This window comes from Rutilus rutilus, assembly GCF_951802725.1.
Source record: "Rutilus rutilus genome assembly, chromosome: 10".
In the NCBI taxonomy this organism is placed as follows: domain Eukaryota; kingdom Metazoa; phylum Chordata; class Actinopteri; order Cypriniformes; family Leuciscidae; genus Rutilus; species Rutilus rutilus.
The window spans coordinates 42222483-42249266 of NC_140215.1; the positions used below are offsets into that span (position 1 = coordinate 42222483).

The 26784-nt window shown below is 44.1% G+C and overlaps 1 protein-coding gene across 1 annotated transcript; it reads left to right on the forward strand.

Moving 5' to 3' along the window:
- Positions 1–1663: 1663 nt before the first annotated feature.
- LOC311298390 (tripartite motif-containing protein 16-like) lies at positions 1664–25974 on the forward strand. Its single transcript, XM_084421248.1, has 6 exons — positions 1664–2329; positions 9099–9194; positions 9282–9515; positions 24178–24331; positions 24482–24529; positions 25228–25974. The coding sequence occupies exons 1-6, from the start codon at positions 1751–1753 to the stop codon at positions 25746–25748; spliced, it is 1632 nt and encodes a 543-aa protein (XP_084277374.1). The 5' UTR covers positions 1664–1750; the 3' UTR covers positions 25749–25974.
- The last annotated feature ends 810 nt before the right edge of the window (positions 25975–26784 follow it).

Below are 26784 nucleotides of genomic sequence, written 5' to 3' on the forward strand. Positions count from 1 at the left end.
GCTGTGGAGCAACGTTGGGTGAACCAGCTGGCCAACTACCAGTATACCATCAAGTTTCGCCCTGGTAGAACTAACAAAAATGCTGATGCCATTTCCAGATTGCCAGGCGAGTGTGTTGACACTGTGGCAAGGGTGGTGGCTGAACCAGCTGATTCGGCCCATCCTGCAGAGGACATCCGTCAGACTCCAGACCGGTGGTATAACTACCAGTTTCAGAACCCAGGGCTGCAGCTCCTGTGGACGGACCTGGAAGGCTGCGAACACCACCTCAGGAATGGAAAGGGGCTCCTCAACAGGTAAAGCGACTCCTGCTCGAGTTGGAACGTATTGTAATTTGTGGCAATCAACTGCAACGCCAATGCACCGACCCAAGGACTGGCGAGATACACTAGCAAGTGTTGGTCCTAGAGCAGGAAGTTATCTGTCGTGATGCATGCAAGATTTTTTTCATTTAACCCCCACTCTTTGAATGCGCTGCAGAGAGATTCTGCTTAATTATCCGCCGTATGACTTTCTGATGTGAACGCAGTCTGCAAACACCTGCTCTTCAGCTCCCAATTTTTGTTGATGAAATGTATAGTCAGACTCATAAACGGAGTCATATTAACGCTGGACCACATGTCAGTCGTGGCAGAAAAGAAATCAAGGTCGTGTAGTTCCGCAATGATTTTCTCTTTGGTTTCGTTGAATAGTTGAGGAATGACGGTGTTTGAAAAGTAGTTTTTGCTCGGAAGTTCGTACTGTTTATCAAATGACTGAAGCATTCCTCCGAAAGCAGGTTTCTCTACAGTGCGGAGCGGCGCGTTCTCAACTACCACATTTCCACATTTCTAGTTAATGTCTTCCATTTATCGCTTTCTCTTTTGTATTTGGCCATTTTTGAGTTTGCGTTCAGAAGACATGAGTTGAGTATACACGGCTGGGTGAGATGACCGGAGATGGCTCTGGAGATTCGAGGTGTTTGCCCTTTTAACACTTGTTTTCCCACAAAGCCTACAAATGGCTTCATCTAAATTGATTGGTTCGCCTTTCTCGTTCGGCACGAATCCAAAATATTCCCAGATCGGCGATGTAGCATTTGGTTTTCCAACAAGATCCATGGCTGAACTTGAATTTCAATGTAACTGAAATGTGTCTTAACATTAAAAAAAATCTTATAAATCTATAGGGAAGGCTATAAATTACTATCGCTATTCAGTGTTTTTATAATTATTACACGTATACACAAAACTGCACTTTATACTTGTTATAGTGTTCAGTCATTCACGTGGTATGTGACACTACCGCCGGTCATCCTCCACCACCGCGGTGGCGTGGTTGTCATGCCAACCGTCACAGCCCTATTAATAAGGACAATAAACAGGCAAACATCAGTGAGAGAGCGAATTTTCTTTATTCAACCAGGCGTTCAATTGAACATCAAAGTGTGGTTTGAACACCCCACCCCCAGCTACTCCTGGAGAGACACAACAGAGTTTTGTTCCAGCTGTTACTGAACACAAATGAATCAACTAAGAAAGGTTTTTGCATTTAAAATAACATCCAGGTGTGTGGGAGTACGGTTGAAACTGAACTCTTCAGGAATAAGGCTGTCCAGGACCAGGAATGAGGAATCTGCTTTACAGACTTGTAGATAAACCTGTTTTGCACACGTCATTCAAACACAGAACCAGGAAACAGGAATCACATGAGTTCAGAGAAACTGAAGTGCAGTTGAGCTGTTGTGTGTTTGTGTGTCTCATGCAGTAAAATGGCAGAAGCCAGAATTTCAGTGGATCAGGATGAGTTCCTGTGTCCAGTGTGTCTGGATCTCCTGAAGGATCCAGTGACCACTTCCTGTGGACACAGTTACTGTAAGATCTGTATTACAGGCTGCTGGGATCAGGAGGATCAGATGAGAGTCTACAGCTGCCCTCAGTGCAGACAGACCTTCAGTCCAAGACCTGCTTTAGCTAAAAACACCATACTGGCTGAACTGGTGGAGAAACTGAAGAAGACTAAACTTCCTGCTGACTGTTACGCTGGAGCTGGAGATGTGCAGTGTGACGTCTGTACTGGAAGAAAACACAAAGCCGTCAAGTCCTGTCTGGTGTGTCTGGAGTCTTACTGTCAAACTCATTTTGACCGTCATGAGGATTATCACTCCCGTAAGCCACATAAAGTGACGGATGCCACTGGACGACTGCAGGAGATGATCTGCCAAACACATGATAAACTCCTTGAGGTTTTCTGTCGCACTGACCAGAAGTTTATATGTGTGCTGTGTACGATGGACGAACATAAAAACCACGACACTGTGTCAGCTGCAGCACAGAGGACAGAGAAACAGGTATGAAACTACACACTGATGAAATAATGTTGACACTATTTATATTGGCACCATATGATCAGGAAACATCATTCACACTGCAGACGTCACAGAAGTGAACAGAAGCTGTAAGTGGACTTTCACTGCTGAGCGTATTTGAGCTTCACATTTAACTTAACAGAAGATATGGTGAAAATACACTGTAAGCATTTATCAACTAAAATTTTGGGTTTTAGGCTTTGAAGGGGTCATGAACTGAGAAATCAAATTTTCCTTGAGCTTTTGACATATAAGACATCATCATACTATAAGAATGTCCTGTAAGTTTCAGAACTGAAAACGTGTTAGTCTAAAAACAGCTTTTATTGTAACCAAGCCCAGCGAACAACTGGTTGTGAAATGTGCCTCTTTATGACGTAATAGTGCAACTAAAGCCTCTACCGTCCTGCAGAAGAAAATCAAAGCCTACTTCATCATGGCAACGTTGGCCCCGCCCACTGGCGTGTTAGTGAGATCAGGGCCCATATTTATCAAGCTTCTCAAAGTGCCATTTTAGTCTCAAGTGCTGAGAATTCATGAAATTTACTCCTACTTTCAAACTTGAGTATAAAAGCAAGTTATCAAATTTCTTAAAGGGTAACTAAACCCTAAACCAACTTTTTTTAGTTAATGATCTGTAAGAATGGGGCTTTATTAGTGCTGGTCATTGATTCGAGTAACTTTTTTGACATTTTGGGTATAAAGTGTTTTAATTCTACAATATATGGTGTAAAAACGTCTTGAGTGCTGCCCTCTTCAGGTTGAACGGTGGCTACTGCAGTTGAATTTTCCTATTGGATGTTGCGGTACTGCGTGACGTAAGCAGGTTCCAGCTCACCACACCCTCCCTTGGTACGAGCTCACCACGCCCTTGGATGAACTAGCGTAGATTTATCTGTATTTAGTACAGTGGTAGGTGTAGTGTTGTTAGTGGCAACTGCACAGCTTTCCAGCAGACTTGGAAATTAGGCGCCAGTGGTTGAATGCGTGGCCTGGAAGACCGTGAGTGTGAAACCTGCATTTTACGCGGAATTGCTTTTCCAACGCAATAGAGGTGGAAATGGGCTTCTCCACACAGCTCGCGCTGAAAAGCGACGCAGTGCCAAACGCTGCTCCTCCTACATGCACTCCACCACCGCAGCGGCGTCTTGATGTGAGTGATCATATATATTTTCATCACAATTTATGGTTAGGCTAAAGTTAATCCTCTGGGTCGACAAACGCGCCAGCGCATTTTGCTGGATTTTTTCACATAGCGGCAAAATATGAAAATGCCTACAGAGAGAGCACGCGCTATTGACATCAACTCGATAAAACTCATCAGATGCATGTACTTTACGTCGTCTCGCGACCCTGTGAGTCACTCTCCATTTTAGAGAGTCTGACAGCGGGTCTCAGGTGCACGCACGCCCCCCCGCTCACGGTTCGTCCCCTCTATCTCCGCTGGGGTCTGCCCACTTTTCTAGCATTTTTCAAATATTGCCAGTGGGTGGAGTCAGGCTCTGACCAGGGGTTTAGTTACCCTTTAAAGCTAAGAATCACTCTTACTCTCCCAGTTATTTAAGACAGATCGAGAGGTATCTCAAGCGGTTAAGAGTTGCCAGTGCTTGTTTGGACAGAACAGGCATCATCTTTGTCGGTGCTGGTTAATGTTGGTCTGAACCTTTTATAACATGTTTCCGCTGTTTGACTAATTCAGCAAGCAGTAGCACTTCTTCCCGCCAGTTCGGTTTTCTTTCGGAATCCATGGTGGCTGAATATATCATAAAATCTAGTCTACATATATAGGTCCATTAATAGCACAGTGGTTTAAAATTTATAATTAAGACATGGTGGAAAACGTTTATCTTTCATTTCCAATGTGTTATTTATAATGTATTCTCTTGAAAATTATTTATTGTTTAAAATTATTATTTCACCATTCAATGTGAATTTATATGAGAATATTCTTAAATAAGGATAATGTTCTAAATATACCCTATTTCTATGAGTTAGCCATTAGTCTCACTGCTGCTGGATAGAAGTTGTTGTAAAAGCGTGTTTTATGTGTGATGATACTGTCTGCTCTTGTGTGTCTCAGGCTGTAGGGTTTGTGTCTGGGCCTCAGTAGTGAGTGAGCTGGGTGATGAATGTCACTAAGTATGGACTGAGCTTTCTTCTTACAGTGCTCTATGTACAGTGTGGTCATTGGTGGGAGGTTAGTCCCAATGATTCTCTCTGCAGTCTTTATAACTCTTTGGAGAGACTTCTTCTCTGCCTGTGTTGCATTTCCAAACCACACAGTGATGCCATATGTCAAGACACTCTCTATGAGTCCTCTATAGGCATGAGTAAGAGGGTACATCCCAAGCCCAGCCTTCTTTAGAAGCTTGATAAAAATACAGGCGTTTTTGAGCTTTCTTCACTGTGGAAACAGTGTTTGTAATCCAGCTCAAGTTAGATGTGCAATGCAGGCCAAGGAATTTGTGGCTGTCGGCCCTTTCCACCACAGTGCCCTTGATGGTGAGAGGCTGCAGAGGAGGGCTTTTCTTCTGCCTGTGCTAACTGTAAGATTTTCTGATATTATCCAATTGCAGGTAGTGGCTGGCAGTCCGAGGTCTGTTAACTTTACAATGAGTTTTGCAGGGCGGATGGTATTAATGGCGGAGCTATAGTCTAGAAATAGCATCCTAACATATGTTTTGTTATAGTCCAGATGTTGAAGTGTGTGGTGTAAATAAAGGCTACTGCATAGTCCACTGATCCGTTCGGGCGGTAGGCAAACTGAAATGAATCTGCAGTGTCTGGGATGTAAGAATTTATGTGTTAAAACCAGCTTTTCTAGGCACTTCATGGCAACTGGTGTTAGGGCCACAGGCCTAAAGTCATTCAGGGTTGAAGTGTCAGGTTTCTTAGGAACTGGTATCAGAGTGCAGGACTTGAACAGACGTGGAACTACCGCTTGTGACAGGGACTGATTAAAAATGTCTGTGTACACACCTGCTAGTTGTTCAGCACAGGCCTTCAGGACTCTGGGTGACACTCCGTGAGGTCCCACAGCCTACGGGGGTTAACCTGCTCCAGAGCCTTCAGCACCTGTGTGTGTGTCACCTGTAGAGCGGTGTGGGGGAGTCTGGAGGGTATGTCCGAGTTCATCCTGTCGAATCTGCAGTAGAAGTTAAGGCAGTCCGGCAGGGTGGCGTCTCTGACCTTGGTGATGTTGGTGCTCCTATTGTAGTTTGTAATAGATTGGATTTCCTTCCACATGATGTGTGTGTTGTTCTGTAGATGGAGGCTTTCAAGTTTTTGGGAGCGTGCCCTTTTTGCTGCTTTGATGGACTTTCACAGTTCGTATTTGGCCCTTTTATACTCCTCTTTGTTTCCAGACTTATAAGCCTCACGTCTTTCCTTGATCTTTTTCCATATGTCAGCATTAAACCAAGACTTTTGGTTTGGAAAAACATGGACAGTACGTACTGGAACACGTATGGAGGTGCACCAGCTGATATAGTCACTGACAGTCTCTGTATAATCATGAATATTGTCTGTGGCCTCCTTGAAGATGTTCATATCCATGGCTTCCAGACAACCCTGAAGGCTGGCCATAGCATTGTCAATCCAAACATTAACAGTGCGAGTGGTGGCAGGGGTAGCCTTTAACCTGTTTATGTATTTGGAAGTAGAATAGCAACATGATCAGACTTCCCAAAATGAGGTTTGGATTCAGCTGCGTATGCATTTTTTAGGTTACAGTAGCAGTGATCCAGTGTTTTATTATCTCTAGTAGGAAAAGTCACATATTGATACGGTTTGGGAATGTCTTTACGGAGACTGCAATGATTAAAACCTCTTAAAATTGTAAAAGCAGCTTCAGGATATACTCATTTTCATGTTTACTGACCATGTTATGTAAAAGTTTTTGTGCAACCTCCTCCTTAGCAGAGGGGGGGATGTACACAACAATTACAATGATGCATTGTAGTTCCCTGGGTAAATAAAACGGCCTACACTTCAGAGTTAGAAATTCCACATCTTCGGAGCAGTGCTGAGAGATGACCTTGTTATCCGTACACCAGGACTGTGTTACTAGGGCGGCCGTTCCTCCTCCGTGGCTCTTTCCGCAGTCTGCAGTGCGCCTGTCAGCTCTGAAGATGGTATAGCCCTCCGGTGTTAGAGGTTCATCGGGGATTTCCTCCCCCAGCCATGTCTCACAGAAGCATAATAGGAAGCAGTCTCTCAGGTACCGCTCCGCTGATAATCTTGCGTGCAGTTCATCCATTTTTTTCCCAACGACTGGACGTTTGCAAACAGAATAACAGGGGGTGTTAGCCTCCCTTTGCTAACAAGCCCTAGGAGCTTAAGCCTGGTTCCTCCCCGTCTCCCTCGCTTGTGCTTCAGTCTTTTGAAGCCAGTATGGGCTCCCGCTTGGGTCTGGCTCCCGGAATAGGCTTGCTGCGCGTTGTCTTGGCGTAACAGTTCCGGGTGTAAGTCCAGCGCTGTATGATCGAATATTCCCCAATGGCTTTGTTCTTGTAAAGAAAACAAATTGTCCCGATTGTAGCTGACACTAGGTCTTACTGTTGCCTTTATGTGATGTGTGAGTAACAGTAAAAATAACAAAAATAACAACAACACACAGTTGATTCTAAGGGCGACACAGGGTTGCACACAGGGGCAAGCCATCTAATGACATTCCCAGCTCAAGTCAATCTCAAAAAACATTACCTTCCAAAGGATCCTAATGCTAGGAATATGGTTATTTATTTTAAACAATGTGAATGTCTCAGTTGAGCATTATTTATTCGCTACATTTTACTGTGGATTCTTTAGTAAATTATTAGCAATTTCGGCACAGGCTTTGCAAACAGACTTCTAAGATATGGACTCCACAGTAATGCCACAACATGTAAGTAACTGTTAATTCTAATGCCTGATATGTGACCAGTGATTTCTGATGTAATGATTCATGTACAGTCAGATGTTCTTTGTCTATGTGTCAGTAATTCAAACCAGTGACCCTACGATCAACTTCACATAGTTTCTCTTAGTAGGATGAAAATATTCTGTTATTTAAACTGATTAAATTATATATAGAAAGTGATCAAAATACGCTCCCTTCAATTACTGGAACTGTCAATCAAACAGCGCGAGTTTATCAAGTGCTATTGGAATTAACGTATACTAGTTTCCTAATTAAAAACTTGGACATGAATGCCCTCTCAAGTCAAAATGTTAATGCGATGAGCTCGTAATCATGACTTCAAAAGTGGGAAGTAGGAAATTTCCGATAGCATGTGAAGGCATCGTGAGTTCTGGACTCTTCCCAAAATTCCCGTTATAATAAACTAATCTCTTATTTACATTGTGTTTGCACTGTTAGTAATGATGAAAGCATTCGTTAGTGTGCAGAAATCGGGTTACAATGATGAGATTCATGCTACGATGCTCATCATTGCAACCTTTCATGCCATGATCTAAATATAATGCTATAATCAACACATTTATAGATTAGTTAACCTTGAGAGCTGTAATAGTAAAAACATGCTAAAAGTTTATGAGAGAGTTCCACATGTAATTGTAATATAGCCATTTCATATGCAAAAATGTCAGCCAATCAAAGCAGTGGGCATTTACACTGAAGTCTCAGAGCAGCCAATCACAGCAGTGGGCATTTACACTGAAGTCTCACAGCAGCCAATCACAGCAGTGGGCGTTTACACTGAAGTCTCACAGCAGCCAATCACAGCAGTGGGCGTTTACACTGAAGTCTCACAGCAGCCAATCTCAGCAGTGGGCGTTTACACTGAAGTCTCACAGCAGCCAATCACAACAGTGGGCGTTTACATAGAAGTCTCACAACAGCCAATCACAGCAGTGGGCGTTAACACTGAAGTCTCACAGCAGCTAATCACAGCAGAGGGCGTTAACACTGAAGTCTCACAGCAGCCAATCACAGCAGTGGGCGTTTACACTGAAGTCTCACAGCAGCCAATCACAGCAGTGGGCATTTACACTGAAGTCTCACAGCAGCCAATCACAGCAGTGGGCGTTTACACTGAAGTCTCACAGCAGCCAATCACAGCAGTGGGCATTTACACTGAAGTCTCACAGCAGCCAATCACAGCAGTGGGCATTTACACTGAAGTCTCACAGCAGCCAATCACAGCAGTGGGCATTTACACTGAAGTCTCAGAGCAGACACGCCCCTTCAAACAGAAGTCAAATCAGAGGCTAAAATCAGGGTAGCAAGAATGGCTTTTATTTCTAAATTATGACAATTTTTTATGTCAAATTCATACTAACATTATAAGTGCACACCCCAGAAAATATTATAAAACAATAAAACAATGCAATTCATGACCCCTTTAATAAAGCAACATAAAATAATGTAAAATATTCACCCGTTGTTTGACAAAATATATCTCTATCAAGAATAACACAAGTTAAATGCAGCGACAGACGCAAAGAGTTTCTGTTCAGTCCATTTGAACTATATAGAGCCGCAGGTCTGTTATTCAGTAGAAACTCTGTCAGTGTAAAGCTTTATATCTGAGTCAGTTTCACTTATATGATACTTATGCTTGCAGTGTGAAACAGGCCTTATGCTTCATGTAAATTCATGTACAATGGTGGTAAAACTGATCAATCATCCCTTCAGGAGTTTGAACCTCCAGCCATTGGTTATTAATTCTACTGTTACTGGATTCAACTCTTCACATGATGATATAGTGACAGTATAAAGTGCCATCTGTGTTATTGGTTTGTGCTGCAGAAGCAGCTGAAGGAGACGCAGAGGTCGTTCCAGCAGAGGATCCAGCAGAGAGAGAAAGATCTTCAGCAGCTGAGAGAGGCTGTAGAGGCTCATAAGGTGAGTCTGGAGAAGAAGAGAAGTTTGAGAAGTCTCAGTCAGGACTCACTGAAGCTCACTGTGTGATTGTGATGTGTGTCCTAACAGCGCTCTGCACACACAGCAGTGGAGGACAGTGAGAGGATCTTCACTGAGCTCATCCGCTCCATTGAGAGAAGCCGCTCTGAGGCGACACAGCGGATCAGAGATCAGGAAAAGACTGCAGTGAGTCGAGCTGAAGAACGACTGGAGCGACTGGAGCAGGAGATCAATGATCTGAGGAGGAGAGACGCTGAGCTGGAGCAGCTTTCACACACACAGGATCACATACATTTCCTGCAGGTAACAGAGATCGAGAAGAACAGGATCATAGTGGACTTGAGCAAGAGACTTTCAGAGAAACATTTCATGAGAGCAGAATGAGCCGCTGACTGAAGTGTTGATCTGTGTGTTCGGTTATTATATAATCATCAGTCAGACTCTCATCTGATCATCTTCACTCACAGTTCAACTTTTTTACATCATTTTTCCTTCTGATTTCTTATATAATGGTGAAATTAGTGAACTTCATGGTAGCAGTTTGAGTAATAAAGTTGCATCAGATGATCTTCAAACTTGACAGAATTGACAGTATTTTCATAATTGTTTGCCTTTAACACGTTGATGAATTTGACCATGAAGACCCTAAACATGAAGTCTGTATATTAGCAATGCTTCAACATACTGAAACCACACAAAACCTGACCTTGGGATCGTGTCCTAAGAGTCCTTGTGGATTTCAGTGTCATTAACTGCTCAAAAGTTATAAATAATGTTCAATCTGCTCATAGATTTTGAACTGCTTTTCCTGAGCAAATCTACTTAAGTCTACAATGAGACCAGGGCCGTTTCTGAACATTTCGGCCCTTCCCAAAACTTACACTCTCAAAACTTAAATAGCAACGTTTCTAAGCATTGATATGGTACTTTTTACAAATTAATTAAATAAGTTGTTTCTTAACATTGAAATGATTCCCAACTGATGTACATTCATTCTTTTTTTTCTGCTCTCATATTGGTTATAGGAACAACATTAGCGTTTGGTGGTTCAGCGTAGTTTGTTAGCAATGAAAGTTTCACAGGTTCCAGTTCACAGTATCCAAATCTAATCATTTATAGTAAATTGATTGTCCAGTTTATTTTCTATAGAGATTTCTAGTTGATCATTTCTCTCTCCTCATCATTCGCTGCCTGATCACTAATAAAAAACCTCGCTCTGTATTCACTCCATGTCAAAATGAATTCAGTGTGCTTTAAAATAATGCAAATCTCTAGACACACGATGTATTCAACGAAAAATAAATGGACAATGTTTAGAATAAAATAAGAAATGTTATATTATTTTCTTTAATAATACAACAGTATTGTTTCTTCACTTTTAATAATGCAACAGTAGCCTAAAACTTAGTGTTTTATTAAAAGTTAAATTACCAAATCCAAGCATATATAAAATAATTAAGTACCTCACATTTCATAGAAAATTAAAAAAAAAAAAAAAAAAAAAAAAAAAAACGGTGGGGAAAACAAGTATTTGATACACTGCCGATTTTGCAGGTTTTCCTACTTACAAAGCATGTAGAAGTCTGTCATTTTTATCATAGGTACACTTCAACTGTGAGAGACGGAATCTAAAACAAAAATCCAGAAAATCACATCGTATGATTTTTAAATAATTAATCTGCATTTTATTGCATGACATAAGTATTTGATCACCTACCAACCAGTAAGAATTCCGGCTCTCACAGACCTGTTAGTTTTTCTTTAAGAAACCCTCCTGTTCTCCACTCATTACCTGTATTAACTGCACCTGTTTGAACTCGTTACCTGTATAAAAGACACCTGCCCACACACTTAATCAAACAGACTCCAACCTCTCCACAATGGCCAAGACCAGAGAGCTGTGTAAGGACATCAGGGATAAAATTGTAGACCTGCACAAGGCTGGGATGGGCTACAAGACAATAGACAAGCAGCTTGGTGAGAAGGCAACAACTGCTGGTCGCAGTTTTTAGAAAATGGAAGAAGTTCAAGATGACGTCAATCTCCCTCGGTCTGGGGCACCATGCAAGATCTCACCCCGTGGGGCATCAATGATCATGAGGAAGGTGAGGGATCAGCCCAGAACTACACGGCAGGACCTGGTCAATGACCTGAAGAGAGCTGGGACCACAGTCTCAAAGAAAACCATTAGTAACACACTACGCCGTCATGGATTAAAATCCTGCAGCGCACGCAAGGTCCCCCTGCTCAAGCCAGCGCATGTCCAGGCCCATCTGAAGTTTGCCAATGACCATCTGGATGATCCAGAGGAGGAATGGGAGAAGGTCATGTGGTCTGATGAGACAGAAATAGAGCTTTTTGGTCTAAACTCCACTCGTGTTTGGAGGAAGAAGAAGGATGAGTACAACCCCAAGAACACCATCCCAACCGTGAAGCATGGAGGTGGAAACATCATTCTTTGGGGATGCTTTTCTGCAAAGGGGACAGGACGACTGCAACGTATTGAGGGGAGGATGGGTCGTGGCTGGGTCTTCCAGCATGACAACGACCCAAAGCACACAGCCGGGGCAACTAAGGAGTGGCTCCGTAAGAAGCATCTCAAGGTCCTGGAGTGGCCTAGCCAGTCTCCAGACCTGAACCCAATAGAAAATCTTTGGAGGGCGCTGAAAGTCCCGAAACCTGAAGGATCTAGAGAAGGTCTGTATGGAGGAGTGGGCCAAAATCCCTGCTGCAGTGTGTGCAAACCTGGTCAAGAACTACAGGAAACGTATGATCTCCATCCATCCATCCATCCATCCATCTTCTTCCGCTTATCCGGGGCTGGGTCGCAGGGGCAGCAGTCTAAGCAGGGATGTCCAGACTTCCCTCTCCCTAGACACTTCCTCCAGCTCTTCCGGGGGTACCCCAAGGCGTTCCCAGGCCAGCCGGGAGACATAGTCCCTCCAGCGTGTCCTAGGTCTTCCCCGGGGCCTCCTACCGGTGGGACATTCCTTCCCAGGAAGGCGTCCAGGAGGCATCCGGAAAAGATGCCCGAGCCACCTCAGCTGGCCCCTCTCGATGTGGAGGAGCAGCGGCTTTACTCTGAGCTCTTCCCGAGTGACCGAGCTTCTCACCGTATCTCTAAGGGATCGCCCAGCCACCCTGTGGAGAAAGCTCGTTTCGGCCGCCTGTATCCGGAATCTTGTACTTTCGGTCATGACCCACAGCTCATGACCATAGGTGAGAGTAGGAACGTAGATTGACCGGTAAATCGAGAGCTTCGCCTTGCGGCTCAGCTCTTTCTTCACCACGACAGACCGGTAAATCGACTGCATTACTGCACCGATCCATCTGTCAATCTCCCATTCCATCCTTCCCTCACTCGTGAACAAGACCCCAAGATACTAGAACTCCTCCACTTGAGGCAGGAACTCTCCACCAACCTGAAGTGGGCAAGCCACCCTTTTCCGACTGAGAACTATGGCCTCGGATTTGGAGGCGCTGATTCTCATCCCAGCCGTTTCACACTCGGCTGCAAACCGTCCCAGTGCATGCTGAAGGTCCCGGTCTGATGGGGCCAGCATGACAACATCATCCGCAAAGAGCAGAGATGAAATCGTGTGGTCCCCAAACCTGACACCCTCCGGCCCCTGGCTGCGCCTAGAAATTCTGTCTATAAAAATTATGAATAGATCCGGCGACAAAGGGCAGCCCTGCCGGAGTCCAACATGCACAGGGAACAAGTCTGACTTACTGCCGGCAATGCGAACCAAGCTCCTGCTCCGGTCGTACAGGGACCCGGACCCCATTCTCCCAGAGCACCCTCCACAGGATGCCACGATGGACACGGTCGAATGCCTTCTCAAAATCCACAAAGCACATGTGGATTGGTTGGGCAAACTCCCATGAAACTCCCCCGACTGCCACGCGATGCTACAGAGGCGTGTCAGCCAAGACAGTCCCACAACATCCAGAGACTTGAGGTACTCGGGGCGGATCTCATCCACCCCCGGTGCCTTGCCACTGAGGAGTTTCTCTGGAGTCCACCTCCGAGCCCTCAGCCTCCGCTTCCTCAATGGAAGACGTGTCGGTGGGATTGAGGAGATCCTCAAAGTATTCCTTTCACCGTCCGATGACATCCTCATTCAAGGTCAACAGCTGCCCACCTCCACTGAAAACAGTGTTGGTAGGGCACTGCTTCCCTCTCCTAAGGCGCCGGACTGTTTGCCAGAATTTCTTCGAGGCCAACCGGTAGTCCTTCTCCATGGCCTCACCGAACTCCTCCCAAGCCCGATTTTTTTGCCTCCACAACCACCCCGGCTGCAGTCCGCTTGGCCTGCCGGTACCCATCAGCTGCCTCAGGAGTCCCACAAGCCAGCCAGGCCCGATAGGACTCCTTCTTCAGCTTGACGGCATCCCTTACTTCCGGTGTCCACCACCGGATTCGGGGATTGCCGCCTCGACAGGCACCGGAGACCTTACGTCCACAGCTCCGAGTGGCCACGTCGACAATGGAGGTGGAGAACATGGTCCACTCGGACTCAATATCTCCAGACTTGGTGTTCGTTATGGACAAGCTGTAACTAGCACAGAAGTCCAATAACAGAACACCACTCGGGTTCAGATCAGGGGGGCCGTTCCTCCCAATCACGCCCCTCCAGGTGTCACTGTCGCTGCCCACGTGGGCGTTGAAGTACCCCAGTAGAACGACGGAGTCCCCAGTCGGAGCACTTTCCAGCACCCCTCCCAGAGACCCCAAGAAGGCCGGGTACTCTACACTGCCGTTTGGCCCATAGGCGCACACGACAGTGAGAGACCTATCCCCGACCCGAAGGCACAGGGAAGCGACCCTCTCGTTCACTGGGGTGAACTCCAACACATGGCGGCTGAGCTGGGGGGCTAAAAGCAAACCCACACCAGCTCACCGCATCTCACCATGGACAACTCCAGAGTGGTAAAGAGTCCATCCTCTCTCAAGGAGTGTGGTTCCAGAGCCCAAACCGTGCGTGGAGGTGATCCCGACTATCTCTAGTCGGAACCTCTGAACCTCACGCACAATCTCAGGCTCCTTCCCCGCCAGAGAGGTGACGTTCCACGTCCCTAGAGCTAGTTTCAGTGTCCAGGGATCGGGTTGTCGAGGCCCCCGCCTTCGACTGCCGCCCGATCCACTACGCACCAGCCCCTTATGGTCCCTCCTATAGGTGGTGACCCCGCAAGAGAGCGGCCCCACATCGCTCCTTCAGGCTGAGCCCGGCCGGACCCCATGGGGGGAGGCCCGGCCACCAGGCGCTCGCATACGAGCCCCAACCCCGGGCCTGGCTCCAGGGTGAGGCCCTGGCTGCGCCATGCCGGGCGACGTCACGATCCTTGCATTTGTTGACATCATAAAGGGTTTCTGAACCGCTCTTAGTGTGACCTGTCACCTAGGACCTGTTTGCCTTGGGAGACCCTACCAGGGGTATATAGCCCCAGACAACATAGCTCCTAGGGTCATTCGGGTACTCAAACCCCTCCACCACGGTAAGGTGGCAGTTCAAGGAGGGGGAACGTATGATCTCTGTAATTGCAAACAAAGGTTTCGGTACCAAATATTAACCCCCTGGGGTCGGCGGTATCGCCGGCGATACCAGCTCGCTTTTTTTTTATCAGTGTAAAAGAGACTCAAAAATACTCTGTTGACTTTGATTTTCCATAGGAGTTTCATACATCAATCGATCCTGTTAAGTGTGTATTATTTTTGTGTATACTCACAATAAAAACAAAGTGTTGTGCTTTTTGCCAAATAAAGAAAAATAAACACGAAGCGAGTTCTGCCCTCTCTCTGTCAGTTAAGTCCATTCTGAAACGCGTCCGAAAATGAACCATAACTCAGCGAATACTCAGTCAAACAGTCACACAGGCACACAGGCATTAAGCTTGAATTCTCTTCTTTAAAATGAAGTAATTTTTATAAAAAACAAACATTCTCAGTTTATGTAATATGAATGAAAAGAGAGAGATGTCAGTCGTTCTCATCTCAGCTCATTATGTTTTAATTTGACTCCGCCCACGGAGAGCGCGTGCTATTCAAACGCAAATGTGAGGCGATCCTGCAATCCTGTGAAATGCCCACATCAGCTGGATAACACACACTGCGAGTTCACTTTCAGACTCATGTACTTTACGACGCTGTGAGGAATAATACTATCTTGATAATAATCCTGGAAAATTTACCTCAGAAGTTCTGGAAGTTTCATTTCGAGGAGCAACGGATCCCACTGAGGAATAGGTCAGTTCTATGCTTTGTTCTAATCGCAAGTGTCTGTACACGCAAAAAGACTGTTTAAATATGAATCGCGTTTCTGTGCGTGAATGAATGAATGCACAGATGCGCGCTGTTGTGTAGCTACAACAGCTGGCACAAATACTGTTTCAAAATGAATCACGTTTCTGTGTGTGAATGAATGAACAGCTTTTACCAAACTCTATTGCTATACTAAGATGAGTAAAAATCGACTACAAAAATCGGATAGATTATAAAGTTTTTAGTGTAAAAAACTGCCACATCAAATAAGCTTATAATGTTGCCAATTTCTGCTCATGTGTTAAATATATATATATATATGTTTTGTCAAAAATAATCAACTAAGATGTTATAGTGTTTGTTTCAATGTAGGCGATATTCAAACTAATGAATCCTTAACTTTGAAATACGAATGATAAAATGTATTTTTACAAAGAAAGATTACACTGGAAATATTGTAAAAGTTTTAATTGTTGTAATTGTATAACCTTTTTAATAAAATAGCTAAAATATATACAAGGATAGATGTAAACAAAAACTTAAAAGGTCAATATAAGCCTTCTCTTTAAATAATTTTTTATTGTGTTTTATTAGTGACACATTTGGGTAGAGAATATATTCCAAAACTTTCTGAAAATACAGCATGAGAATTAACTGCACAATTACTAGAAATGTTTACCTTGGATATTATACAATTTGCAAGCACAATTTGTGAAAAAAACAACAACAACTGTGTTTCCAACTGTGAACCAATTATATATATATGTATGTATGTATGTATGTATGTATGTATGTATATACACTCACCTAAAGGATTATTAGGAACACCATACTAATACTGTGTTTGACCCCCTTTCACCTTCAGAACTGCCTTAATTCTACGTGGCATTGATTCAACAAGGTGCTGAAAGCATTCTTTAGAAATGTTGGCCCATATTGATAGGATAGCATCTTGCAGTTGATGGAGATTTGTGGGATGCACATCCAGGGCACGAAGCTCCCGTTCCACCACATCCCAAAGATGCTCTATTGGGTTGAGATCTGCTGACTGTGGGGGCCATTTTAGTACAGTGAACTCATTGTCATGGTCAAGAAACCAATTTGAAATGATACGAGCTTTGTGACATGGTGCATTATCCTGCTGGAAGTAGCCATCAGAGGATGGGTACATGGTGGTCATAAAGGGATGGACATGGTCAGAAACAATGCTCAGGTAGGCCGTGGCATTTAAACGATGCCCAATTGGCACTAAGGGGCCTAAAGTGTGCCAAGAAAACATCCCCCACACCATTACACCACCACCACCAGCCTGCACAGTGGTAACAAGGCATGATGGATCCATGTTCTCATTCTGTTTACGCAAAATTCTGACGCCAGAAATCGAGACTCATCAGACCAGGCAACATTTTTCCAGTCTTCAACTGTCCAATTTTGGTGAGCTTGTGCAAATTGTAGCCTCTTTTTCCTATTTGTAGTGGAGATGAGTGGTACCCGGTGGGGTCTTCTGCTGTTGTAGCCCATCCGCCTCAAGGTTGTGCGTGTTGTGGCTTCACAAATGCTTTGCTGCATACCTCGGTTGTAATGAGTGGTTATTTCAGTCAAAGTTGCTCTTCTATCAGCTTGAATCAGTCGGCCCATTCTCCTCTGACCTCTAGCATCAACAAGGCATTTTCTCCCACAGGACTGCCGCATACTGGATGTTTTTCCCTTTTCACACCATTCTTTGTAAACCCTAGAAATGGTTGTGCGTGAAAATCCCAGTAACTGAGCAGATTGTGAAATACTCAGACCGGCCCATCTGGCACCAACAACCATGCCACGCTCAAAATTGCTTAAATCACCTTTCTTTCCCATTCTGACATTCAGTTTGGAGTTCAGGAGATTGTCTTGACCAGGACCACACCCCTAAATGCATTGAAGCAACTGCCATGTGATTGGTTGATTAGATAATTGCATTAATGAGAAATTGAACAGGTGTTCCTAATAATCCTTCAGGTGAGTGTATATATATATATATATATATATAGTCCTTGCATTCTTTCCTGTGGCTCAGTGACACACCTGAATGAAAGGCTCATTATGGGTGTGAACTTCTCAGGTGTGAACCACTAAATATTCATGATGGTGTAAGGATCGTTTACGCCTCACCGTATCTCTAAGGGATCGCCCAGCCACCCTGTGGAGAAAGCTCGTTTCGGCCGCCTGTATCCGGAATCTTGTACTTTCGGTCATGACCCACAGCTCATGACCATAGGTGAGAGTAGGAACGTAGATTGACCGGTAAATCGAGAGCTTCGCCTTGCGGCTCAGCTCTTTCTTCACCACGACAGACCGGTAAATCGACTGCATTACTGCACCGATCCATCTGTCAATCTCCCATTCCATCCTTCCCTCACTCGTGAACAAGACCCCAAGATACTAGAACTCCTCCACTTGAGGCAGGAACTCTCCACCAACCTGAAGTGGGCAAGCCACCCTTTTCCGACTGAGAACTATGGCCTCGGATTTGGAGGCGCTGATTCTCATCCCAGCCGTTTCACACTCGGCTGCAAACCGTCCCAGTGCATGCTGAAGGTCCCGGTCTGATGGGGCCAGCATGACAACATCATCCGCAAAGAGCAGAGATGAAATCGTGTGGTCCCCAAACCTGACACCCTCCGGCCCCTGGCTGCGCCTAGAAATTCTGTCTATAAAAATTATGAATAGATCCGGCGACAAAGGGCAGCCCTGCCGGAGTCCAACATGCACAGGGAACAAGTCTGACTTACTGCCGGCAATGCGAACCAAGCTCCTGCTCCGGTCGTACAGGGACCCGGACCCCATTCTCCCAGAGCACCCTCCACAGGATGCCACGATGGACACGGTCGAATGCCTTCTCAAAATCCACAAAGCACATGTGGATTGGTTGGGCAAACTCCCATGAAACTCCCCCGACCGCCACGCGATGCTACAGAGGCGTGTCAGCCAAGACAGTCCCACAACATCCAGAGACTTGAGGTACTCGGGGCGGATCTCATCCACCCCCGGTGCCTTGCCACTGAGGAGTTTCTCTGGAGTCCACCTCCGAGCCCTCAGCCTCCGCTTCCTCAATGGAAGACGTGTCGGTGGGATTGAGGAGATCCTCAAAGTATTCCTTTCACCGTCCGATGACATCCTCATTCAAGGTCAACAGCTGCCCACCTCCACTGAAAACAGTGTTGGTAGGGCACTGCTTCCCTCTCCTAAGGCGCCGGACTGTTTGCCAGAATTTCTTCGAGGCCAACCGGTAGTCCTTCTCCATGGCCTCACCGAACTCCTCCCAAGCCCGATTTTTTTGCCTCCACAACCACCCCGGCTGCAGTCCGCTTGGCCTGCCGGTACCCATCAGCTGCCTCAGGAGTCCCACAAGCCAGCCAGGCCCGATAGGACTCCTTCTTCAGCTTGACGGCATCCCTTACTTCCGGTGTCCACCACCGGATTCGGGGATTGCCGCCTCGACAGGCACCGGAGACCTTACGTCCACAGCTCCGAGTGGCCACGTCGACAATGGAGGTGGAGAACATGGTCCACTCGGACTCAATATCTCCAGACTTGGTGTTCGTTATGGACAAGCTGTAACTAGCACAGAAGTCCAATAACAGAACACCACTCGGGTTCAGATCAGGGGGGCCGTTCCTCCCAATCACGCCCCTCCAGGTGTCACTGTCGCTGCCCACGTGGGCGTTGAAGTACCCCAGTAGAACGACGGAGTCCCCAGTCGGAGCACTTTCCAGCACCCCTCCCAGAGACCCCAAGAAGGCCGGGTACTCTACACTGCCGTTTGGCCCATAGGCGCACACGACAGTGAGAGACCTATCCCCGACCCGAAGGCACAGGGAAGCGACCCTCTCGTTCACTGGGGTGAACTCCAACACATGGCGGCTGAGCTGGGGGGCTAAAAGCAAACCCACACCAGCTCACCGCATCTCACCATGGACAACTCCAGAGTGGTAAAGAGTCCATCCTCTCTCAAGGAGTGTGGTTCCAGAGCCCAAACCGTGCGTGGAGGTGATCCCGACTATCTCTAGTCGGAACCTCTGAACCTCACGCACAATCTCAGGCTCCTTCCCCGCCAGAGAGGTGACGTTCCACGTCCCTAGAGCTAGTTTCAGTGTCCAGGGATCGGGTTGTCGAGGCCCCCGCCTTCGACTGCCGCCCGATCCACTACGCACCAGCCCCTTATGGTCCCTCCTATAGGTGGTGACCCCGCAAGAGAGCGGCCCCACATCGCTCCTTCAGGCTGAGCCCGGCCGGACCCCATGGGGGGAGGCCCGGCCACCAGGCGCTCGCATACGAGCCCCAACCCCGGGCCTGGCTCCAGGGTGAGGCCCTGGCTGCGCCATGCCGGGCGACGTCACGATCCTTGCATTTGTTGACATCATAAAGGGTTTCTGAACCGCTCTTAGTGTGACCTGTCACCTAGGACCTGTTTGCCTTGGGAGACCCTACCAGGGGTATATAGCCCCAGACAACATAGCTCCTAGGGTCATTCGGGTACTCAAACCCCTCCACCACGGTAAGGTGGCAGTTCAAGGAGGGGGAACGTATGATCTCTGTAATTGCAAACAAAGGTTTCGGTACCAAATATTAACCCCCTGGGGTCGGCGGTATCGCCGGCGATACCAGCTCGCTTTTTTTTTATCAGTGTAAAAGAGACTCAAAAATACTCTGTTGACTTTGATTTTCCATAGGAGTTTCATACATCAATCGATCCTGTTAAGTGTGTATTATTTTTGTGTATACTCACAATAAAAACAAAGTGTTGTGCTTTTTGCCAAATAAAGAAAAATAAACACGAAGCGAGTTCTGCCCTCTCTCTGTCAGTTAAGTCCATTCTGAAACGCGTCCGAAAATGAACCATAACTCAGCGAATACTCAGTCAAACAGTCACACAGGCACACAGGCATTAAGCTTGAATTCTCTTCTTTAAAATGAAGTAATTTTTATAAAAAACAAACATTCTCAGTTTATGTAATATGAATGAAAAGAGAGAGATGTCAGTCGTTCTCATCTCAGCTCATTATGTTTTAATTTGACTCCGCCCACGGAGAGCGCGTGCTATTCAAACGCAAATGTGAGGCGATCCTGCAATCCTGTGAAATGCCCACATCAGCTGGATAACACACACTGCGAGTTCACTTTCAGACTCATGTACTTTACGACGCTGTGAGGAATAATACTATCTTGATAATAATCCTGGAAAATTTACCTCAGAAGTTCTGGAAGTTTCATTTCGAGGAGCAACGGATCCCACTGAGGAATAGGTCAGTTCTATGCTTTGTTCTAATCGCAAGTGTCTGTACACGCAAAAAGACTGTTTAAATATGAATCGCGTTTCTGTGCGTGAATGAATGAATGCACAGATGCGCGCTGTTGTGTAGCTACAACAGCTGGCACAAATACTGTTTCAAAATGAATCACGTTTCTGTGTGTGAATGAATGAACAGCTTTTACCAAACTCTATTGCTATACTAAGATGAGTAAAAATCGACTACAAAAATCGGATAGATTATAAAGTTTTTAGTGTAAAAAACTGCCACATCAAATAAGCTTATAATGTTGCCAATTTCTGCTCATGTGTTAAATATATATATATATATGTTTTGTCAAAAATAATCAACTAAGATGTTATAGTGTTTGTTTCAATGTAGGCGATATTCAAACTAATGAATCCTTAACTTTGAAATACGAATGATAAAATGTATTTTTACAAAGAAAGATTACACTGGAAATATTGTAAAAGTTTTAATTGTTGTAATTGTATAACCTTTTTAATAAAATAGCTAAAATATATACAAGGATAGATGTAAACAAAAACTTAAAAGGTCAATATAAGCCTTCTCTTTAAATAATTTTTTATTGTGTTTTATTAGTGACACATTTGGGTAGAGAATATATTCCAAAACTTTCTGAAAATACAGCATGAGAATTAACTGCACAATTACTAGAAATGTTTACCTTGGATATTATACAATTTGCAAGCACAATTTGTGAAAAAAACAACAACAACTGTGTTTCCAACTGTGAACCAATTATATATATATGTATGTATGTATGTATGTATGTATATACACTCACCTAAAGGATTATTAGGAACACCATACTAATACTGTGTTTGACCCCCTTTCACCTTCAGAACTGCCTTAATTCTACGTGGCATTGATTCAACAAGGTGCTGAAAGCATTCTTTAGAAATGTTGGCCCATATTGATAGGATAGCATCTTGCAGTTGATGGAGATTTGTGGGATGCACATCCAGGGCACGAAGCTCCCGTTCCACCACATCCCAAAGATGCTCTATTGGGTTGAGATCTGCTGACTGTGGGGGCCATTTTAGTACAGTGAACTCATTGTCATGGTCAAGAAACCAATTTGAAATGATACGAGCTTTGTGACATGGTGCATTATCCTGCTGGAAGTAGCCATCAGAGGATGGGTACATGGTGGTCATAAAGGGATGGACATGGTCAGAAACAATGCTCAGGTAGGCCGTGGCATTTAAACGATGCCCAATTGGCACTAAGGGGCCTAAAGTGTGCCAAGAAAACATCCCCCACACCATTACACCACCACCACCAGCCTGCACAGTGGTAACAAGGCATGATGGATCCATGTTCTCATTCTGTTTACGCAAAATTCTGACGCCAGAAATCGAGACTCATCAGACCAGGCAACATTTTTCCAGTCTTCAACTGTCCAATTTTGGTGAGCTTGTGCAAATTGTAGCCTCTTTTTCCTATTTGTAGTGGAGATGAGTGGTACCCGGTGGGGTCTTCTGCTGTTGTAGCCCATCCGCCTCAAGGTTGTGCGTGTTGTGGCTTCACAAATGCTTTGCTGCATACCTCGGTTGTAATGAGTGGTTATTTCAGTCAAAGTTGCTCTTCTATCAGCTTGAATCAGTCGGCCCATTCTCCTCTGACCTCTAGCATCAACAAGGCATTTTCTCCCACAGGACTGCCGCATACTGGATGTTTTTCCCTTTTCACACCATTCTTTGTAAACCCTAGAAATGGTTGTGCGTGAAAATCCCAGTAACTGAGCAGATTGTGAAATACTCAGACCGGCCCATCTGGCACCAACAACCATGCCACGCTCAAAATTGCTTAAATCACCTTTCTTTCCCATTCTGACATTCAGTTTGGAGTTCAGGAGATTGTCTTGACCAGGACCACACCCCTAAATGCATTGAAGCAACTGCCATGTGATTGGTTGATTAGATAATTGCATTAATGAGAAATTGAACAGGTGTTCCTAATAATCCTTCAGGTGAGTGTATATATATATATATATATATATAGTCCTTGCATTCTTTCCTGTGGCTCAGTGACACACCTGAATGAAAGGCTCATTATGGGTGTGAACTTCTCAGGTGTGAACCACTAAATATTCATGATGGTGTAAGGATCGTTTACGCCCCATCCGCATATTGCCTTTTCAAACTAAAAGTGTTTCACAAAATTTAAATCAATGTATCGTTTTATGTGAATGATTAGGCAGGATGATTTTCACATCATTTTGAAGAAAAAACTCTAGGCGACGACATCCATTAGTCAAAAGTCTTATTGACACATATTTAGTATGTGTTTTGTGGCCTTATTTCAGAAACTTTCATTTTTATTTTTTTCAATAACCATGCATAAACATTATTCTCTCAAAAATGAAAACATGTACATACATGTTGCTCACATATTATGGTAGCCCTGTTTGTGCTAAATAGAGTGTAATTACACCTTTACCATTAATATGTTTATAAGCAACTGAAAAAAGCACAAATGTCAGGGCATGTCAGAACATCTCAAGGACCCCAAAAACACCTCAGACCCCAGAGGGTTAAGTTCTGCTTTTCTGATGTATCAAATACTTATGTCATGCAATAAAATGCAATTACTTAAAAATCATACAATGTGATTTTCTGGATATTTGTTTTAGATTCCGTCACTCACAGTTGAAGAGTACCTATGATAAAACATTACAGACTTCTACATGCTCTGTAAGTGGGAAAACCTGCAAAATCCGCAGTGTATCAAATACTTGTTCTCCCCACTGTATTAATGCCTTTTCATCACACAAATATGAATTTAGCAAACTTTGCCCTTTAATTCTGTGTATAAAACAAATGCTTTAATTCCCAGTGTATTAAAGTTGTTTAGAGTTAAATTTACACAATATAATACAGCTAAGTTGGAGATTGATTCATTTGATCAGGATAATGATATGATTATTTAAAATATTTAATGTGAGAGAGATGTTAGTATATTACTGACCTCTCAATTTTATTTCCACATGTGAATGAATCACTTTCATGTTTCCTGGACAAATGTTTTTGTTTTGTTGTGGTTGTTGTTGCTTTATTTCACTGCTGCTGTCATTTATTTTTTAAATATATAATTTCAAAACACTCTAAATATTTGGATTTTGCTGTATTTCTAATAAAATCATGCATTTCTTAAACTAAAATTAGCTTAAATTGATTCCTTAGAAAGTTCACATATAGTGTAAATGACAAACGCTAGAACTTGTATCTCCAATGTCACATAATGAATATGAGAAGAATGAAGCTGATGCTGTGAAAGTGCTGGATTGAAGAGAGTTATTAAAGATCAACAAGAGCCGCACAAATCTGACAGTAGAGCAGGTTATTGATGAAGTGTGGAGGTGATGAGCTTTGATTTCTGTTTTCTCTAGAGTTTCCAGTCTCTCTCAGCTCCTCCTGAATCTACAGATGTAAATGACAATCCCTTCAGTTCTGTCTCCTCTTTTGATGGTGTGAGAGAATCTGTCCGTCAGCTGAGAGTCAAACTGGAGGATTTCTGCAAAGAGAAGAAGATCTCTGACAGAGGTAAAGTCCTGGAGATTCTGCTCTCAGAAATGATCCTCCATCATCTCAGATCATGTAGAAGATCATATTAGAAATGTCTTAGGAACGGATGCAGGGATCATTTTCTCTTGACATGATAATCACACTCTTCATGTCTGTTGATTTCCACAGTCACTTTCTCCAACATTGTTCCCAGGACCAGGAACGACTTCCGACAATGTAAGTCACTGAGAAAACAAGCAGAAAAACTCACTGAGTGTGTTCATGTTCTTCCTGGAGAAGTGAAAGAAAACACTATAAAAAGTTTTATAGTTGATCATGTAAATGATGTTCTGTCAGGACCACTACCGTCAAATATGATTAACAATTAGCATACCGTTTGGATTGGCGGTATGGTTCCGTTCTGGGCGAGAACTCCCTGCGCATCCATGCTGCCTAGCATGGATAAGAGCTGGGAGAGCAGCAATACCCCCCCTTGGGGTAAACAGAACATAACCAACATGAATGTTTGCAAATATATTTCATTCAAGATTTTAAAGTACAACATATTTCGAGAATTTATTCTGATTCAAGGGGAATCAGAATGCCAAATCCTGACTGGGTGAGAGGAGGAGCTGGGGAGGGAGGAGGGTAATGAGCTCCTGAGAAACGCGATAGCTGCTGATAATACTGAAGGAGCTTATATACTGTGTGTATACGGTGTTAGGCGTCGTATTCCTATAGGTAGATGTGGATCAGCTGAGAGTCAGCTTGACTAACGTGACCTGCCAGAACTGACGCTACGCTTGATATTTGCACAGCATATCTGGTAAACTGTACTGAGACACTGATGATATATTGAACATGAAGAGTTCTGATACATTAAAAGATGAGACAGATTCATAATTCCTGATTCTGATGTGTTTTATCTCCATCAGATTCCCATCAGCTCAATCTGGATCTGAACACAGTGAATAAATATGTCCGTCTGTCTGAGAGGAACAGAGTGATTACTTACACTCAAACAGTCCAGTCATATCCTAATCATCCAGATAGATTTGATGATGTGTGTCAGGTGTTGTGTAGAGAGAGTGTGTGTGGACGCTGTTACTGGGAGATTGACTGGAGTGGGTATAATGTGTTTATATCAGTGTCATATAAGAGCATCAGCAGGAAGGGATTGGGTAATGGGTGTGTGTTTGGACGTAATGATCAGTCCTGGAGTTTGTTCTGCTCTTCCTCCAGTTACTCATTCAGACACAATAACATAGAGACTGAACTCCCTGTAAAGTCAATCAGGCGTAGAATAGGAGTGTATGTGGATCACAGTGCAGGAACTCTGTCCTTCTACAGTGTTTCTCACACAATGAGCCTCATCCACACAGTCCAGACCACATTCACTCAACCGCTCTATCCTGGGTTTTGGGTTGGTATCGAATCATCAGTGAAACTGTGTTGATGAATCAGAATAGACTGTAGAGAGTTTCTACCCATAATACTTTGAGCTGCATGATAAATCAGTGAGTCACACAATAGCTTGACTAGATAATCCAAGATAAGAGACTTGACGCAGAAAGACGAAAAAACACTTACATTTAATAAACACAATTAAAAACAACCGCCGTTGACCAATTTGCTATACAAAATGAATAACCATTCATTAAAATACAGACAAAGACACAAGTAAACAACAAATCATAGAAAGTAGTGATGTGTCGTTCGCGAACGAGCCGGCTCTAAGAGCCGATTCTTTGTAGTGAACACAGAGCAATGGGGGAGCCGGGTTCAATTATTAAATTAAAGTTTTTTAGTTTTAATGTTAAATAATAGTAACTGTATTTTTTTGTAACGAAAACATGCATAAAAAAATGAGGCTTTTATGAAACCACTGAATATAAAATTGCTCACCAAAACAAATCATTCACATCTGCTAAATTGGTATAAAATAGCTCATAGTATCTCCGAGTGATACTAAATGAAGAGCCATTTGGGAGCCATAAGAGCCGGCTCTTCGAACGGAGCCAAACAAAAAGAGCCGAATCTTTGAAAAGAGCCGGACTTCCCATCACTAATAAAAAGACAGAACTCATGAATTATAAGCCAGATGAAATAAAAAAAGATTTTAACTTAGATTTAAAATAGATATTGTGGGAGCAGTTCTGAATTGAACAGGACATGAACATCAGATGACTGAGGGTTTAAATACACTAGATAACAAGAGACTGAATGAAGGACAGGTGATGGTGATAAGTTGTTATGGTTACAAACAAGGGTTGCTATGGAATAATAATACTACAGCTGGCCAGGTTCTCTCACCAGCCAATCACAGCGCACTCCCTCACCTGAGTTCTGATCACACACCAACAGACAACATCATGAGCTCGCCAGATCCAACGAATTGCAATGGATTTCTCCTGCAATGTTCATTGACCCTGGAGATGCAGCTGCATCTCTTTTCCAGCGACCGGGCTAAGATCGCATTCATCATTTCCCTG

Excerpts from the sequence above, each read along its gene's own strand:
- LOC311298390 (XM_084421248.1), top strand. The coding sequence starts at position 1,751 with ATGGCAGAAGCCAGAATTTCAGTGGATCAGGATGAGTTCCTGTGTCCA. Across the intron at positions 24,332-24,481 it reads GAAGAAGATCTCTGACAGAG|TCACTTTCTCCAACATTGTT; the intron begins GTAAAGTCCTGG and ends TGATTTCCACAG. Across the intron at positions 24,530-25,227 it reads CAGGAACGACTTCCGACAAT|ATTCCCATCAGCTCAATCTG; the intron begins GTAAGTCACTGA and ends TATCTCCATCAG.